This window comes from Carcharhinus amblyrhynchos, unplaced genomic scaffold (assembly GCF_965287045.1).
Source record: "Carcharhinus amblyrhynchos unplaced genomic scaffold, sCarAmb.v2.hapA scaffold_43, whole genome shotgun sequence".
NCBI classification, from domain to species: Eukaryota; Metazoa; Chordata; class Chondrichthyes; order Carcharhiniformes; family Carcharhinidae; genus Carcharhinus; species Carcharhinus amblyrhynchos.
Window position 1 is genome coordinate 3,717,942 of NW_027649784.1, and position 17,173 is coordinate 3,735,114.

Genomic DNA, 17,173 nt, shown 5'->3' on the forward strand with positions numbered 1-17,173 from the left:
GGTCTGCGATTCCCCCACACGGTGACAGGACGGGGGTCTGCGATTCCCCCACACGGTGACAGGACGGGGGTCTGCGATTCCCCCACACGGTGACAGGACGGGGGTCTGCGATTCCCCCACACGGTGACAGGACGGGGGTCTGCGATTCCCCCACACGGTGACAGGACGGGGGTCTGCGATTCCCCCACACGGTGACAGGACGGGGGTCTGCGATTCCCCCACACGGTGACAGGACGGGGGTCTGCGATTCCCCCACACGGTGACAGGACGGGGGTCTGCGATTCCCCCACACGGTGACAGGACGAGGGGTCTGTGATTTCCCCACACGGTGATGGGACGGGGGGGCTCTGTGATTCCCCCACATGGCGACGGGATCGGGGTCTGCGATTTCCCCCCCAACACGGTGATGGGACGGAGGGGGGGTCTGTGATTCCCCCACGTGGTGACGGGATCGGGGTCTGCGATTCCCCCCACCCCGGGGGGGGGGGGGGGGGGGGGGGCGGTGCTACGATCCCCCCCACACGGTGATGGGATGGGGGTCTTGATTCCCCCACACGGTGACAGGACATAAACACGGACACAGTTAATTGGGACTCCTTGTTCTTGTTTGAGCCTGTGTCTTGCTGGGTGATCCAGTACACCTTCCTACACTATGTCGCTGCTCTGACTGACATTCCCTCAATTCTTTCCCGCAGGGAGCCGCGGAGAGTGATCATTCATCGGGGATCTACGGGACTGGGATTTAACATCGTGGGTGGTGAAGATGGAGAAGGTATCTTCATCTCCTTCATCCTGGCTGGAGGTCCAGCAGACCTCAGTGGCGAGCTGAGAAAAGGAGACCAGATTCTCTCGGTAAGATGGGAGGGCACCGTTCCAACTCCAGCTTCAGTTTTATTTATTCACAGGATGTGGACGTCGCTGGCCAGGCCAGGTCATTGGGAAGGTGGTGGTGAGCTGCCTTCTTGAACCGCTGCAGTTGTGGGCGATGTGAGTTGGCAGACTGAGTGACATTCCTTCTTCCCAGTTAGCCACAAGATTAAAACCGAGTTTATTCACTGACCGTCACCCCCCAACCCCCTCCCCCGAATAAGGTTCAATATCATTTAATACACTGCCCAACATTTCATTCTGAGTTGTAGGAATGTTTAATTGTTCACATATTCATACGGGCTTCACGGTGACACAGTGGGTTAGCGCTGCTGCCTCACAGCGTCAGGGACCCGGGTTCAATCCCAGCGGCACGGTGACACAGTGGGTTAGCGCTGCTGCCTCACAGGGATCCGGGTTCAATCCCAGCAGCGCGGTGACACAGTGGGTTAGCGCTGCTGCCTCATAGCGCCAGGGACTCGCGTTCAGTCCCAGCGGCACGGTGACACAGTGGGTTAGCGCTGCTGCCTCACAGCGCCAGGGACCCGGGTTCAAATCCCAGCTTGGGTCACTGTCTGTGTGGAGTCTGCACATTCTCCCTGTGTCTGCGTGGGTTTCCTCCGGGTGCTCCGGTTTCCTCCCACAGTCTGAAAGACGTGCTGGTTAAGGGACATCAGGCCGTGCTAAATTGCCCCTAGTGTCAGGGGGATTAGCAGGGTAAATATGTGAGTTTACGGGAATAGGGCCTCAGTGGGTTTTGTGGTCAGTGCAGTCTCGATGGGCCGAATGGCCTCCTTCTGCACTGTCGAGGTTCTATGATTCTGTGAATGTCTGGTGGGACCGCGCTTAGAGCACCAGCTGGGTTGGCGATGGGTCATCCAGACTTGAAACGTTAGCTCGATTCTCTCTCCACTGATGCTGCCAGACCCCCTGAGTTCTTCCAGAACCTTCCGCTTCCAGTCAGGCCGTTTAGGCGGGGAATGTCGGGGAAGAATTCCTCGCGTGGAGGGGAGTGGGAACCTCCTTCTCCCTCTACCCCACTCCCAGTAAAATTACTGAGGCTGGAGGACCAGTGAAAAAATCTAACTGAGATTTATCGACTTCTGTTAGGAGGGGAAGGGGAGCGGGAGGGATTATGAGTAACGGAGGTGGGAGTGGGAGAACAGTGTTAAAATACACAGCAAGCAGGATCTCATTGAATGGTTTTAAAGCTGATTTATTAGTGTCACAGGTAAGACTTACATTAACACTGCAATGAAGTTGCTGTGAAAATCCCCCAGTCGCCACACTCCGGCGCCTGTTTGGGTAACACTGAGGGAGAATTTAGCACAGCCCAATCCACCCAACCTGCACATCTTTGGACACTAAGGGGTAATTTAGCATGGCTACTCCCCATAACCTGCACATCTTTGGACTGCGGGAGGAAACTCATGCAGACACTGGGAGAACGTGCAAACTCCACACAGACAGTGACCTGAGGCTGGGAATCAACCTTGAGTTCCTGGCGCTGCGAGGCAGCAGTGCTAACCACCAATGCAACGACTAGTGGAACAGGTTTGAAGGGCCGAATAGTCTCCTTCTGTTCCTCTGTTAAAGTGGTGTAAAGGTGAGGAGGGATGTTCTCAGACGCCTGGGCACTGTTTTATTTCTCTCACCTGCTCAGGTAAACGGAGTGGATTTACGGAACGCCACACATGAGCAGGCAGCTGCAGCGCTGAAGAATGCTGGACAAACAGTCACAATAATCGCCCAGTATAAACCCGAAGGTAGGACACTGAGGCCTGAGAGACCGGCCGCGTTTACAATCACACACACTCTCTCACAGCTAACCAGAGCACCTTCAGTTCAATTCAAAACCCAGAGGGAGAGACGAGCACACACTCAGAGTCAGTGCTGAGGGAATGCCGCACTGTCAGAGGGTCAGTGCTGAGGGAGCGCCGCACTGTCAGAGGGTCGGTGCTGAGGGAGCGCCGCTCTGTCAGAGGGTCGGTGCCGAGGGAGCGCCGCACTGTCAGAGGGTCGGTGCCGAGGGAGCGCCGCACTATCAGAGGGTCGGTGCCGAGGGAGCGCCGCACTGTCAGAGGGTCGGTGCCGAGGGAGCGCCGCACTGTCAGAGGGTCGGTGCCGAGGGAGCGCCGCACTGTCAGAGGGTCGGTGCCGAGGGAGCGCCGCACTATCAGAGGGTCGGTGCCGAGGGAGCGCCGCACTGTCAGAGGGTCGGTGCCGAGGGAGCGCCGCACTGTCAGAGGGTCAGCGCTGAGGGAGGGCCGCACTGTCAGAGGGTCAGTGCTGAGGCAGTGTCACACTGTCAGAGGGTCAGTGCTGAGGGAGGGCTGCACTGTCAGAGGGTCAGTGCTGAGGCAGTGTCGCACTGTCAGAGGATCAGGGAGTGCTCTAAAGCGTTTGGGAACATTGTGGGGAGGTAGAGGGTGCTATGGAAATGCAGGAGTTCCCTTGTCCCTGGACACCGGTTGTTTTCTGAGTCTATTTTCTCTTTCTCCACAGAATACAGTCGCTTTGAAGCAAAAATTCATGACCTGCGGGAGCAGTTAATGAACAGTAGCATCGGGTCTGGAACCAGCTCCCTGAGGAGTAACCACAAACGAGTCTTTTACATCAGGTAAACTTGGACAGCGAATAAAACAACCGGTGACAGGTGACATCTCCGACCTTCCCACACATCCTCATTCCCCGGCCTCGAGAATCTGGGTGGGATGTTCCCATCCATCGCGCCTGCCATAGGGATTGTAGCAGGTGGGAGAGAAAATCTGGCGGACTGTGTACAGGTCCGTCCACCCTGGGGTGGGATTTTCACTCTTGGGGCAAGTGTAATCCTCCCTCTGTCTCTAACTCTGATAATCATAGAATGGCAGACTCACTCAGCACACTAAAAGGTCAATGTGCCCAATGCATGATTACTCGTCCCAATTAGTCCCAGTTCTGTAATTCTAACCTCACAATCCCACAATTTTCTCCTTGTCAACTTTTAACCTCTTCCTTTTGGAAAGTTCCTGTCAAATCTGCTTCCGCTGCCCTTTCAGGCAGCGCCTTCCAGATCACCACAACTCGCTGCGTTTAAATAAAATCCTTCACATCTCTTGCTCTGGTTCCTTATCTCATTCCCTGGGTAACTGGTCGGACGTGGAGATGCTGGCGTTGGACTGGGGTAAACACAGTGAGAAGTCTCACAATGCCAGGTTTAAGTCCAACAGGTTTATTTGGTAGCAAAAGCCACTAGCTTTCGGAATGCTGCCCCTTCGTCAGGTAAGTGGGAGTTCTGTTCACAAACAGGGCATATAAAGACACAAACTCAATTTACAAAATAATGATTGGAATGTGAGTCTTTACACATGATCAAATCTCAAAGATTCAGACCATGTGAGTGGAGAGAGCATTAAGCACAGGTTAAAGAGATGTGTATTGTCTCCAGACAGGAGAGTAAGTGAGATGTTACAAGCCCAGGCATGTCACGGGGGTTACAGATAGTGTGACATGAACCCAAGATCCCGGTTGAGACCGTCCTCATGTGTGCGGAACTTGGCTATCAGTCTCTGCTCAGCAACTCTGCGTTGTCGTGTGTCGTGAAGGCCACCTTGGAGAACGCTTACCCGAAGATCAGAGACCGAATGCCCATGACTGCTGAAGTGTTCACCAACAGGGAGAGAACAGTCTTGCCTGGTGATTGTCGAGCAGCGTTCATTCATCTGTTGTTGTAGTGTCTGCATGGTCTGCCCACTGTACCATGCTTCGGGACATTCTTTCCTGCAGCGTATTAGGTAGACAACGTTGTTCATTCATCTGTTGTAGAGTTCACGAGCGTTCGGTCTCTGATCTTTGGGTAAGCGTTCTCCAAGGTGTCCTTCGTGACACACGACAGCGCAGAGTCGCTGAGCAGAAACTGATAGCCAAGTTCCGCACACATGAGGACGGTCTCAACTGAGATCTTGGGTTCATGTCACACTATCTGTAACCCCCACGACTTGCTTGGGCTTGTAAAATCTCACTTACTGTACACATCTCTTTAACCTGTGTTTAATGCTCTGTCCGCTCCCATTGTCTACACCTTTAAGACTTGATTAGCTGTAAAGAATCGCATTCCAATCATTATTTTGTAAATTGAGTTTGTGTCTTTATATACCCTTTATATACCCTGTTTGTGAATAGAACTCCCACTCACCTGATGAAGGAGCAGCCAGTGTGCCGAAAGCTAGTGGCTTTTGCTACCAAATACACCTGTTGGACTTTAACCTGGTGTTGTGAGATTTCTTACTCTAACTAGTTGGAGTCACTGGGTCACTAATCAAGGTGAAAACTGCTGCCACACAGCGCCAGGGACCCGGGGTCGATTCCTGGCTCGCGTCAGTGTCTGTGCAGAGTCTGCACATTCTCCCCGTGTTTGCGAGGGTTTCCTCCAGGTGCTCCGGTTTCCTCCCGCAGTCTGAAACACGTGCTGGTTAGGGTGCATTGGCCATGCTAAATTCTCCCTGTCACCCGAACAGGCACCGGAGTGTGGCAACTAGGGGATTTTCACAGTAACTTCATTGCAGTGTTAATGTAAGCCTACTTGTGACACTAATAAATAAACAACTGCTTCTCTGTCCTTCTACCCTAACTCTCTCTCTCTCCCTCCTGTTCCTCCTCAGAGCCCTGTTTGACTACGACAAGACAAAGGATTGTGGCTTCCTCAGCCAAGCCCTCAGCTTCCGGTTTGGGGACATCTTACATGTAATTGATGCCTCAGACGAGGAATGGTGGCAGGCCAGAAAGGTTCACTCTGACGGGGAGAGTGAAGAAATTGGATTTATCCCCAGCAAGAGGAGGTACGGCAAACAGGGGGGGGGGTAGGGCAAAACTCAGTCCGAAATATCGTCTAACAATTACTGCTGGATAATTCTTCGGGGAGTGCCGCACTGTCAGAGGGTCAGCGCTGAGGGAGCGCCGCACTGTCAGAAGGTCAGCGCTGAGGGAGCGCCGCACTGTCAGAGGGTCAGCGCTGAGGGAGCGCCGCACTGTCAGAGGGTCAGCGCTGAGGGAGCGCCGCACTGTCAGAGGGTCAGCGCTGAGGGAGCGCCGCACTGTCAGAAGGTCAGTGCTGAGTGAGCGCCGCACTGTCAGAGGGTCAGCGCTGAGGGAGCGCCGCGCTGTCAGAGGGTCAGTGCTGAGGGAGCGCCGTGCTGTCAGAGGGTCAGCGCTGAGGGAGCACCGCGCTGTCAGAGGTGTCTTATATCAATGTGATGAGCCCTGGATGAGTTACGCAGAGTCACCTATCTCCCAGCTACAGCCAATCTGCCTCGACTGTTGAACAGATCCGTGAAGCACAGTTGCTGCTGGTTCAGGGGTGGGAGATGGTGGGGCAGGTAGAGAGCCAGGGGATTTCGGGCTGCTCCACACAGATCACCTCCTTCCCTTCACTAACACGGCTTTTAATCTTCCTCTCAGGGTTGAAAGGAAAGAGTGGCCAAGGTTAAAGGGGACGGATCGGGTGAGTAAGGAGATGTTAAAGGTGGAGTGATACAGTGACCTGGGCTAGACGGGGCAAATGGAATCGAGTGTGAGACACTGCCCATGGGTGGCATGGTGACACAGTGGGTTAGTACTGCTGCCTCACAGCGCCAGGGACCCGGGTTCAATCCCAGCAGCACGGTGACACAGTGGGTTAGCGCTGCTGCCTCACAGCGCCAGGGACCCGGGTTCAATCCCAGCGGCACGGTGACACAGTGGGTTAGCGCTGCTGCCTCACAGCGCCAGGGACACGGGTTCAATCCCAGCGGCATGGTGACACAGTGGGTTAGCGCTGCTGCCTCACAGCGCCAGGGACCCGGGTTCAATCCCAGCGGCACGGTGACACAGTGGGTTAGCGCTGCTGTCTCACAGCGCCAGGGACCCGGGTTCAATCCCAGCGGCACGGTGACACAGTGGGTTAGCGCTGCTGCCTCACAGCGCCGGGGACCCGGGTTCAATCCCAGCGGCACGGTGACACAGTGGGTTAGCGCTGCTGCCTCACAGGGACCCGGGTTCAATCCCAGCGGCACGGTGACACAGTGGGTTAGCGCTGCTGCCTCACAGCGCCAGGGACCTGGGTTCAATCCCAGACTCTGCACTGTCTGTATGGAGTCTGCATGTTCCCCCCCAGTGTCTGCATGGGTTTCTCTGGGTGCTCCGGTTTCCTCCCACACTCCAACGATGTGCAGATTAGGTGGATTGGCTGTGCTAAATTGCCCCTTAGTGTCCAAAGATGAACAAAGGTATCAGGGAGGAGAGGAACAGGAACAGGCCCTTCGGCCCCTCCAAGCCTGCACCAACCATGCTGCCCGACTGATCTCCATGGACCATATCCCTCTATTCCCATCCTATTCATGGATTTGTCTAGTTGCCCCTTAAAAGTCACTATCGTATCCACTTTCACTCCCTCCCCCGGTAGCGAGTTCCAGGCACCCACTACCCTCTGTGTAAAAAATCTGGCTGTACATCTCCTTTAAACCTTACCCCTTGCACCTTAAACCTGTGCCCCCTCAGTAATTGACTCTCCCACCCTGGGGAAAAGCTTCTGACTATCCACTCTGTCCGTGCCTCTCATAATCTTGTAGATTTCTATCAGGTCTCCCCTCAACCTCCGTCGCTCCAGTGAGAACAAACCAAGTTTCTCCAACCTCTCCTCATAGCTAATGCCCTCCATACCAGGGGCAACATCCTGGTAAATCTTTTCTGTACCCTCTGCAAAGCCTCCGCATCCTTCTGGTAGTGTGGAGACCAGAATTGAACACTATATTCCAAGTGCGGCTTGGTGAGTGCCTGGAACTCGCTGCCAGGGGAGGTAGTGGAAGCAGATAAGGTAGTTAGTTTTAAGGCATGTCTGGACAAATCCATGAATAGGATGAGAATAGAGGGATATATGGTCCCTGGAAGGGTAGGGGGTTTTAGTTCCGTCAGGCAGCATGGTCGGTGCAGGCTTGGAGGGGCCAAAGGGCCTGTTCCTGTGCTGTAATTTTCTTTGTTCTTTGTCGCTGTAGATTCCCGCTGGTAGAATTTTAGTGAAGGAGGCCATTGGGCCTGTCCTGACCGTACTAGCCTCTTTGAAAGAACCACCTGTTGCGTCCCACTCCCCCACACACTTCCCCCTCTCCGAGTGTTGATCCAACTGCCCCTTTTTGAAGGTCGGTCGATTCTCTGTGTTGGAAGATGTTGGGGCCACTTTGCGAGGGACAGAGACTTGGGCGGCGGGGGTGGTGGTTAAATTGGCCATTCCTGTGGAAGGAGCGTTTGGACAGTGAGGTGGGAGGAGGAGATGAAAGAGGCTGGGGTGGGGGGATTCCCTAGCGGCCCCCCTGCCTCTGTGTGGGATGAAAATGTTCACACTTGAGTCGTGTGTTAAATTCTACAAGTATTCCCGGGAAATAATGATGGTGAGCAGAACTCAGTCTCTTCCGATTAAATAAAGATTGTTTTTCCTTCTGTGTGGCTGCCAGGACATCCCAGGTCTGGGTGACGGCGGAGGCTCACAAGGTAAGGTGTGACTTGGGATCTCTGCCCCTGTTTGAACACTAACGCTGCGATACTGGCTGGATTGAGAGAATCAGCAGCAATAGGTGAATGTAGGCACCAGCCCCTTCCCAATGCGGAATGAATATTAGATTGGTAAATCCCAGTACAGGAACAGGAGTCCATTCACTCTCAAGCCTGTCACACAGGAACAGGAGGAGGCCATTCAGCCCATGTTGGGCCCTGATACACAAGAACAGAAGAGGACCATTCAGCCCCTTGTGCCTGTTCTGTGGTGTCATGCTGGATCTATGTGTTAACTCCATCCACCCACCTTGTTTCTGTAATCTCTAACCTGTTTACTCCACATGACTTTATTGGTCACAGTTTAAAAACTTCAATTGGTCAACAGGTTTTTTTGGATTGAAGAAGAATTTGAACATTTCCACCGACTGACCCAATCTCCTCTCCCCATCTACAGCACGATGAGGACAGGGTTAACACACGATCAGCTCTTCCTCCACTGTGTTCCTGCTCCCAAATCATAAACACACTCAAATCCACTCACCCTCCACCCCCTGTATTCCCCCTCCCTATCTCTGTAACCTCCTCCAGCCCTTACACCCCCCCATCTCTGTAAACTCCTCCAGCCCCTACACCCCCTATCTCTGTAACCTCCTCCAACCCGTACAACCCTCCGAGATCTCTGCGCTCCTCCAATTCCGGCCTCTTGAGGATGCCCACGATTCCCATCGCTCTGCCATTGGCAGCCGTGCCTTCAGCTACCTGGGAGTTTCCTAAGCTCTGAATTCCCTTCCTAATCCTTTCCATCTCTCTCTCTCTCTATCTCTGTGTGTGTGTGTGTGTCTCTCTCTCTCTCTCTCTCTTTGTCTCTCTCTCTCTGTCTCTGTCCCTCTCTCTGCCCCCCTCCCCGTTCACGATATTCCTTTAATACTGATCTCTCTGACTGGGCATCTGGTCACTGTTACTGATAATCTTTCTGTTTCCCCAGGGGGTCGTGATGAACGTGTGCTGAGCTATGAGGCTGTTCTCCAAATGGAAGGTGAGAGAGTCACTGAAACCGCTTCCCAATAATCAGCTGCTGGGGCCCAGAGTTCGTGAGTTCAAACCCAGCACAGAGATTCACACACAAACTAGATCACCACTGTCAGAGGGTCAGTGCCGAGGGAGCGCCGCACTGTCAGAGGGTCAGTGCCGAGGGAGCGCCGCACTGTCAGAGGGTCAGTGCCGAGGGAGCGCCGCACTGTCAGAGGGTCAGTGCCGAGGGAGCGCCGCACTGTCAGAGGGTCAGTGCCGAGGGAGCGCCGCACTGTCAGAGGGTCAGTGCCGAGGGAGCGCCGCACTGTCAGAGGGTCAGTGCCGAGGGAGCGCCGCACTGTCAGAGGGTCAGTGCCGAGGGAGCGCCGCACTGTCAGAGGGTCAGTGCCAAGGGAGCGCCGCACTGTCAGAGGGTCAGTGCCGAGGGAGCGCCGCACTGTCAGAGGGTCAGTGCCGAGGAGTGCTGCACTGTCAGAGGGTCACTCTGCTGGGTGTAATATTTTCTCTCTGCTGTGAACAGAACGATTTGACAGACATTATTTTGAGGATGAGTGGGGGGTGGGGGGGGGTGAGGGTTATGGTTTTCTTCACTGACCTGAAGCCAAAGAGTATCCCTCATCCAATGGCTGGAATTCTACCGCCCCGTCCACCATGGGAATCGGAGCAGGGGTGAGGGATGACTTTGAGTGGGATTTTACAGTTTGGGGATGATTGAGAGTGGTAAATCCCACCCTACATCTTCGAGATCGGGTGATCTGGTGTGTGCACCAGACAGCAGCTGTATTCCAAAGGTTTCTCCAGTAGCTGTGAAGTGCTTTGGGTGGTCCTAAGGGAAGTGAAAGGCGCTAGAGAAATTCAAGCTCTCTCTCTCTCTCTGTTATTTGTAGTGCATTACGCCCGTCCGATTATCATTCTGGGGCCCACCAAGGACCGAGTGAACGATGACTTGCTATCGGAATTCCCGGACAAATTTGGATCCTGTGTCCCCCGTGAGTATGTGAACCCCAGCCCCAGGCAGTCGGAGCGGAGCTGGAGTGACACTGCTGCTGTTTTATTTTGCCTCCAGGATAGCAGGAAATTGACACCCCTTTAGACAGAGCCTGTTAGGTTCCACTATCCCTGGTTGGAGCCCCAGACCCTGAACCAGTTTTCGTTGGAGCTACGAAGCCAGCTCCGGAATCAGGGAGCGACTCCTTCTGCCTGAAAGAGCGAGACTCAGGTCGCTGACTAATAATTAATAAACAGTGTTTATTGGCATCACTGTGAATGCCAATAGTTCAGAGGCAAATAATATTTCAAACAGCAAACAGAGTCTATTTATCTGTCAAACAGCAGAGTCTATTTATCTAATCAGAGATTCTTCTCTGATTGGCCACGATCTTATTAAATGATGAAGCAGGCTCGAGGGGCTGAATGGCCTCCTCCTGCTCTTTCATCGTATGTTTTGTTTGGGCTGGGGACTGTGGGCTCGCTCTGTACAGCTTACGGGTAAAACAGTGTGGCTAAAGCTATTTGATTAGTGCTTCCCCCTCCCCACACCCCCCACCCTCTCCCGCACCACCCTCAGCCCTCCCTCCCTCACCCCCTCCCCCTACATCAGTGCTCAGGAAACATTCTACCCTCTTTCTGCAGATACAACTCGACCTAAACGGGATTACGAGGTGGATGGGCGAGACTATCATTTTGTGGCGTCTCGGGATCAGATGGAGACAGACATTCAGAGCCATCGGTTTATCGAGGCAGGCCAGTATAACAGCCACCTGTATGGAACCAGCGTCCAATCTGTGCGAGAGGTGGCGGAGCAGGTAAACACAACAGTCTGGGGAAGGGGGAGTTACTTTACACATTCCTGCTTCAAATACCCTGGGCGGGGGGGGGGTTGTTGGCAGGGAATACTCCCCACTGCCAGCAGTGAAGAAGAGGAAGGAGAGGCTGAACCCCGCCCCCTTCCTCCTCAGGAGTGAGTCCTTAAAAGCAAATTACTGCAGATACCGGAATCTGAAACCAAAACAGAAAACGCTGGAAAATCTCAGCAGGTCTGACAGCGTCTGTGCACAGAGAGAGAATAGAGACAACGTTTTGACTGCAGTTCATAAGTTCTTAAGACATAGGAGCAGAATGAGGCCTTTCAGCCCATTGAGTCCGCTCTGCCATTCGATCCGGGCTGATACGCTCCTCATCCCCACTTTCCTGCCTTCTCCCCGTAACCCTTCATCCCCCCCCCATTCCCAATTAAAAACCTGTCTAACTCCTCTTTAAATGTACTCACTGTCCCAGCACCCACTGGGTGGGCAATCCCACAGATTCACAACCCTTTGGGAGAAGTAGTTTCCCCTCCAACTCTGTTTTAAATTTGCTGCCCCTTATCCTCAGACTGTGACCTCTTGTCCGAGACCTTCCACCTCTACTTTATCCAGAACCTTTTATCATATTGTAGACCTCGATTTGATCTCCCCTCATTCTTCTCAATTCCAGAGAGTATTGGCCGAAACTGTTCAATCTCTCTTCATATGACAAACCCCTCATCTCTGGAATCAATCTAGTGAACCTCCTCTGAACTGCCTCCAATGTCACTACATCTTTCCTCAAATACGAGTGAAGGGTTGTCCAGATTTGAAACGTTGGCTCCTGAGGTTTTGTCCTTGTTGGGCCAACTCGCCATTCCCAAGAATTTAAGTACAAGCCCAGTATTCCATGGCTGCTCTCTGGTGCTGGTGGTGTGCGTTACACAAGTAAGTGCCCAGCTCTGTACAAATCCAGGGCTACAAACTGGTTATTACCGAGCCTTTTGTAATATTTGGTGAGTGGCCAATGTGATCTATCACTGGTTAGTACACGAGGGTTAACAAAAGAAACGAAGGTGAGAAGGAGAAACGCTTTTCTAAGCAGCGAGTTATTCGGATCAGGAGCGCAATGTGGGAGGTGCAGATATAATCCATGGTTTTCAGCGAAAGATTGGATGGGAATTGTACGGGGAATGAGCAATACAACAAAGGGATGGGATTTTCTTGTTCTCCCCCCATCCCAGCGCCTGTCACAGGAATTGTAATGGGTGGAACACAGACCAGGGCAAAGGCCCGCTGACCTCGGGTGGGATTTTCCGGTTTGGGGGTGTGTGGGGCTGGAAAATACCAGCTGTGGAGTGAGACAGGGTGAACTGCTGTGGTGGGGAGGGCCAGTACAGAGGTGACGATGGGCTGAACGGTCCGTGCTCTCACCATTTTATGATTCTGTTTATTAAGGTGTAAATTGAATGTTGTGTTAACATTGCGGATTGGGAATTATCTATCAGTTACAGTTCAGTCAGTCCCAGTGTTACTCTCTCGCTGTTTAACCTGTCGATTGATGGCTGTTTCTCCAATAGTTTGCGGCCTTTGTCTTGCCGATTCCTTTCCCCTCCTACTCTGTAATCTTCTATCGGTACCTGTGTGTCTGTCCCTTGTCTCCCCCCACTCTCTCTCTCTGCCTCTACCCCTCCTGGGTCTGTCCCAAACTCTCCCACCCCCACCCTGCTCTTGGTTAAAGCCGGTCTCCTCTCCACCCTCCAGGGGAAGCATTGCATCTTGGATGTGTCGGCAAACGCAGTGCGGAGATTGCAGGCTGCTCACCTTCATCCCATTGCCATCTTCATCAGACCCAAATCGCTGGAAAATATCCTGTGAGTATTGACTCTCCGGGTCCGGATTGGAGTTTGAGGGGGAAGGTGGGGAGGAGGAACTGTGCTGGGATCGGATGTCTCACTCAGCCCACTGTGAGCTAACATTGACTCTGTCTCTACTTCCACTGGGGATGGTTTGCTGTGTACCACATTTGCATCCCCCCCCCCCCCCCCCCCAACCTTGGTGTTTGACCCCCGCTGTCACCTCTGTTGGCCCCATACTGCTCCCTGTCTGCTCCCATACCCATTGTTACCCCACCAATCCTTTCACTTTCCCACACGCAGTATCTCCAGGCCAGAACTGAACCTTCTTACTAAACACAGAAACTACAAGCAAGAGGAGGCCATTCGGCTCTTCGAGCCTGCTCCACCATTCATTTCGATCATGGCTGATCATCAAATTCATTATCCTGATCCCCCTCCCCCCCCCCCCCCCACCCCATAATCTCTTGATCCCTTTAGCCCCAAGAGCTATATGTAATTTCTTCCTGAAATCTCACGTTTTGGTCTCAACTACTACTTGTGGGAGTGAATTCCACACATTCACCACCCTCTCTCTGGGTGAAGAAATTCCTCCTCACCTCAGTCCTAAAACCATGACCCCGCCCCTCCCCTAGTTTTGGATTCACAGAATGATAGAAAGTACACTGCAGAAGGAAGCATTTTGACCCATCAAGTCTGCACCGATAACAATCTCACGCAGGTCCCATCCCCGTAACCCCACAGTCCTAATCTCCCTGACACCAAGGGACAATTTAGCATGGACAATCACCTGAACCCACACATCTTTGGACTCCCCACCATTGGGAACGTTCCGAATCTACCCTGTCTAACTCTGTTAGAATTTTATTAGTTTCTATGAGATCCCCTCTCTTCTAAACTCCAGTGATTTAGTCTCTCCTAATGGTGCTTTTTGATGTGCCCACTACACAGTAGCTTCCTCTCTCTCCCACATCCTCCACTTCCAGTCCTTTGCCTCCTCACTAACTCTCAGGAACCAGCCTGCTGGCTCACCCCCCCACGTCCCTCATTTTGGGATGTTTGAGATGGTGGAAGTTGTGAACAGAAAGGCAGTGTAAATTATGCAGTTGTCTGGGGTGGATAGGTGTGTGAAATGTGCTCTGTGTGCTGTTAATCGGATGGAATGGATGGAGGATATTTCGAGTCGCTCTGTGCTTCGTCTTACAGGGAGATTAACAAACGGCTGACAGAGGAACAAGCTCGAAAGGCATTTGAGAGAGCTGTGAAATTGGAACAGGAATTCACTGAGTGTTTCTCAGGTGTGTGACCCTACCTACATTTTTTGGAAGGGGAGGCTGGTGTTCCATCAGAAGCCATGGGCCCCGACAGATTCTCTGTCAGACGGGCAGGGGGATCCGAATGGAGGTGTTTTTGCAAGACAGCAGCTCTCAATAAAGAGAAAATTGAAGAGTGGCACGGTGACACAGTGGGTTAGCGCTGCTGCCTCACAGCGCCAGGGACCTGGGTTCAGTCCCAGCGGCACGGTGACACAGTGGGTTAGCACTGCTGTCTCACAGCGCCAGGGACCTGGGTTCAAGCCCAGCGGCACGGTGACACAGTGGGTTAGCACTGCTGCCTCACAGCACCAGGGACCCGGGTTCGATCCCAGCGGCACGGTGACACAGTGGGTTAGCGCTGCTGCCTCACAGTGCCAGGGACCCGGGTTCGATGGCAGCGGCACGGTGACACAGTGAGTTAGCGCTGCTGTCTCACAGCGCCAAGGACCCAAGTTTGATTCCAGCCTTGGGTCACTGACTCTGTGCAGTCTGCACGTTCTCCCTGTGTCTGCGTGGGTTTTCTCCAGGTGCTCCTGTTTCCCCCCTCAGTCTGAAACCTGTGCTGGATTTGATGGATTGGACATGCTAAAATTGTCCCTTAGTGTCCCAAGACATTAATGATGGAGTAGCCATAGTAAGTGTGTGGGGTTACAGGTTTTGGGTGGCGAGAATGTGGGACTCACTATCACAGGCAGAGTGGGGGGTGAACGTGGGACTCACTTGCAAGGGGGGGTGGGGTGCAGTGGGGGAGAATGTGGGACTCGTTCCCATGGGGAGAATCTGGAATGGGGGATTAATGTGGAGCATGGAGACCAGCCCACATTTGCTTGGTTGAAGGGTCCATGGGTCAAAAGAGAGAAAAGATTCCCTCTGGTTGGGGGGGGGGGGGAGGTTGAGGGGAGAGAGATTGCACTGAACAAAGTGTAGAGCAGAACCTTCAAATTGGAATCAGGCCATTCAGGGGAGGGACATCAGGAAGCACATTCTCACACAGAGGGGATCTGGAACTCTCTCCCCCCTAAAATGTGCTGGGGGGAGGGGAATTGGAAATTTCCAAACTATGGTTGATGGGTTTTTTTCTTGGGAAGGAGATCTCAAGCTGGGAAGATGGAGGGGTTCTGTTTTCCCATCTATCTAAAACAAGCTAACTCTCTCCCTCTGTTGTTGCAGCCATTGTGGATGGTGACAGTTTCGAAGAGATCTACATCCGGTCAAAGCACGTCATCGAGGAGCATTCTGGCCCCTATATCTGGGTTCCTTCCAGGGAAAGACTCTAGGATAAACCCCCATCCTCCCCATCCCTCCACCTCCCCCCCCCCCCCCCCACACACACCCCACCAGAGCCGACTGATCCGTGCTAATCCTGCCCAATCCCAAGCTTCTACAGCTGCTACCGCCTCTCGCAGGATCTGACCCCCACCCCCCCCTTATACACACATGTACATGCACGCACACAGTCACACATATATAGACACATTTACACATACACGCACGCACATATACACACACGCATACACCATAACTCACCACTGCATATATACGCACAAACGCATGCACGCACACGCATGTGCAGTAACCTATGCATAACCACACATATACACAAACACACACCTATGCGTGTACACACACACATACCCACTCGTACAGTTTTTGTTCTTTCATTCGCTCCATTCCTGGGGATGGGCAGAAGAATTTAAAATAATAATGTTTTTTAAGAAAAAGAGGGCAGCCTTGCGTGTGACCTGTATGTTTCCGCACTGTGCAATCCTGCTTGTGCATGCTTTGTGTGTAAAGCAAGCAAATAACAAGGACCTTTGAACGAACAAATAATAAGAAAAAAAAAAATCAGCCTCCCGACTTGCGCTGCACGAAGGGGGTGTCACGTCTGTGAAGCCTGGGTTCATCTCCGGCTGAATGTAAATAACTTCCTTATTTTAAAAAAAACTCATGCAAAGTGATCAAACAACACAGCAAAGACAGAAGGAGGAAAACAAAACGACAAAAAAACTTTAAAATATTGCTTTCTGTTCTCTACTCTCTCATTCCTTTCCTGGTATCGTCTGGTATATTGCTGCCTGCACTCGAAAAGAGAAAAAAATAATAAAAAATAATCATTAAAACTAATTCAATCCGGAGGTTGATGGAGATGTGGAAGAAAGTGGTGTGAGATCCTAATCAGCCCTGGGACAGATGGGATAATCCCTTCAAATTTGCTGCTCCTCACAATCTGTGGGGAAACTCTTCCTTGAGGAGATATTTCTGTTCTGATTCCTTGCCCAGCGGAGAGGATCTCTCTCTGTCCTACCTTCGAGGATGGAAGTTTCCCGTCCCACCTGCCGCGGGAATTGTAGCAGGCAGGCAGACCCACGCAAAGGTCTGTTGACTTTGGGTGGGATTTTCTGATCCTGGGGCGAGCAGGGCTGGAAAATCCCACTCGGCATCTTTTGTGTTCCAGAGCGATTGCCTCTCGTTGAGGTTAGGCCCGATTTCTGACTTAACTCTCAATGTAGAACGACCCCGTTACCTGAGGTGGAAAAAAACCCACTGCTTTCACAATCCCTGAAGTGGTTTCTCGCTGCCCCCACTCCTGCTCACTCCTCTCCTGCCCCACCCACTTCCTGGCTCTTTTCCCTGGATTAATCTGATCTCTTTAACACAGAATATTTCTGTAACGCAGTGCAATGGTCATTTCAGTCCTTGGATGGAACAGGATGCCAGAGATTTTCCCCCCACCGACCCCGCTGTCTGCTCTGTGGGTGAGGCAGGGATTGGCAGTGTTCAGGGCAATGGGAAAATGTTCCAGCAGTCCGTG

General features: G+C 52.6%; 1 protein-coding gene across 8 annotated transcripts in view; it reads left to right on the forward strand.

Moving 5' to 3' along the window:
- Positions 1-15,668, forward strand: part of LOC145337139 (disks large homolog 4) — a 263,027-nt gene extending 247,359 nt beyond the window's left edge. For all 8 annotated transcript variants that reach the window (XM_080181918.1, XM_080181917.1, XM_080181919.1 and 5 more), the window contains 12 exons: positions 696-852; positions 2,531-2,633; positions 3,373-3,487; positions 5,511-5,687; positions 6,307-6,349; positions 8,334-8,370; positions 9,359-9,409; positions 10,293-10,394; positions 11,038-11,210; positions 12,954-13,063; positions 14,252-14,343; positions 15,532-15,668. In XM_080181918.1, coding sequence (XP_080038044.1) covers positions 696-852; positions 2,531-2,633; positions 3,373-3,487; positions 5,511-5,687; positions 6,307-6,349; positions 8,334-8,370; positions 9,359-9,409; positions 10,293-10,394; positions 11,038-11,210; positions 12,954-13,063; positions 14,252-14,343; positions 15,532-15,638 — 1,267 coding nt within the window. In that variant the 3' untranslated portion in view covers positions 15,639-15,668. The remainder of the gene's footprint in view (positions 1-695; positions 853-2,530; positions 2,634-3,372; positions 3,488-5,510; positions 5,688-6,306; positions 6,350-8,333; positions 8,371-9,358; positions 9,410-10,292; positions 10,395-11,037; positions 11,211-12,953; positions 13,064-14,251; positions 14,344-15,531) is intronic.
- Positions 15,669-17,173: the final 1,505 nt, after the last annotated feature.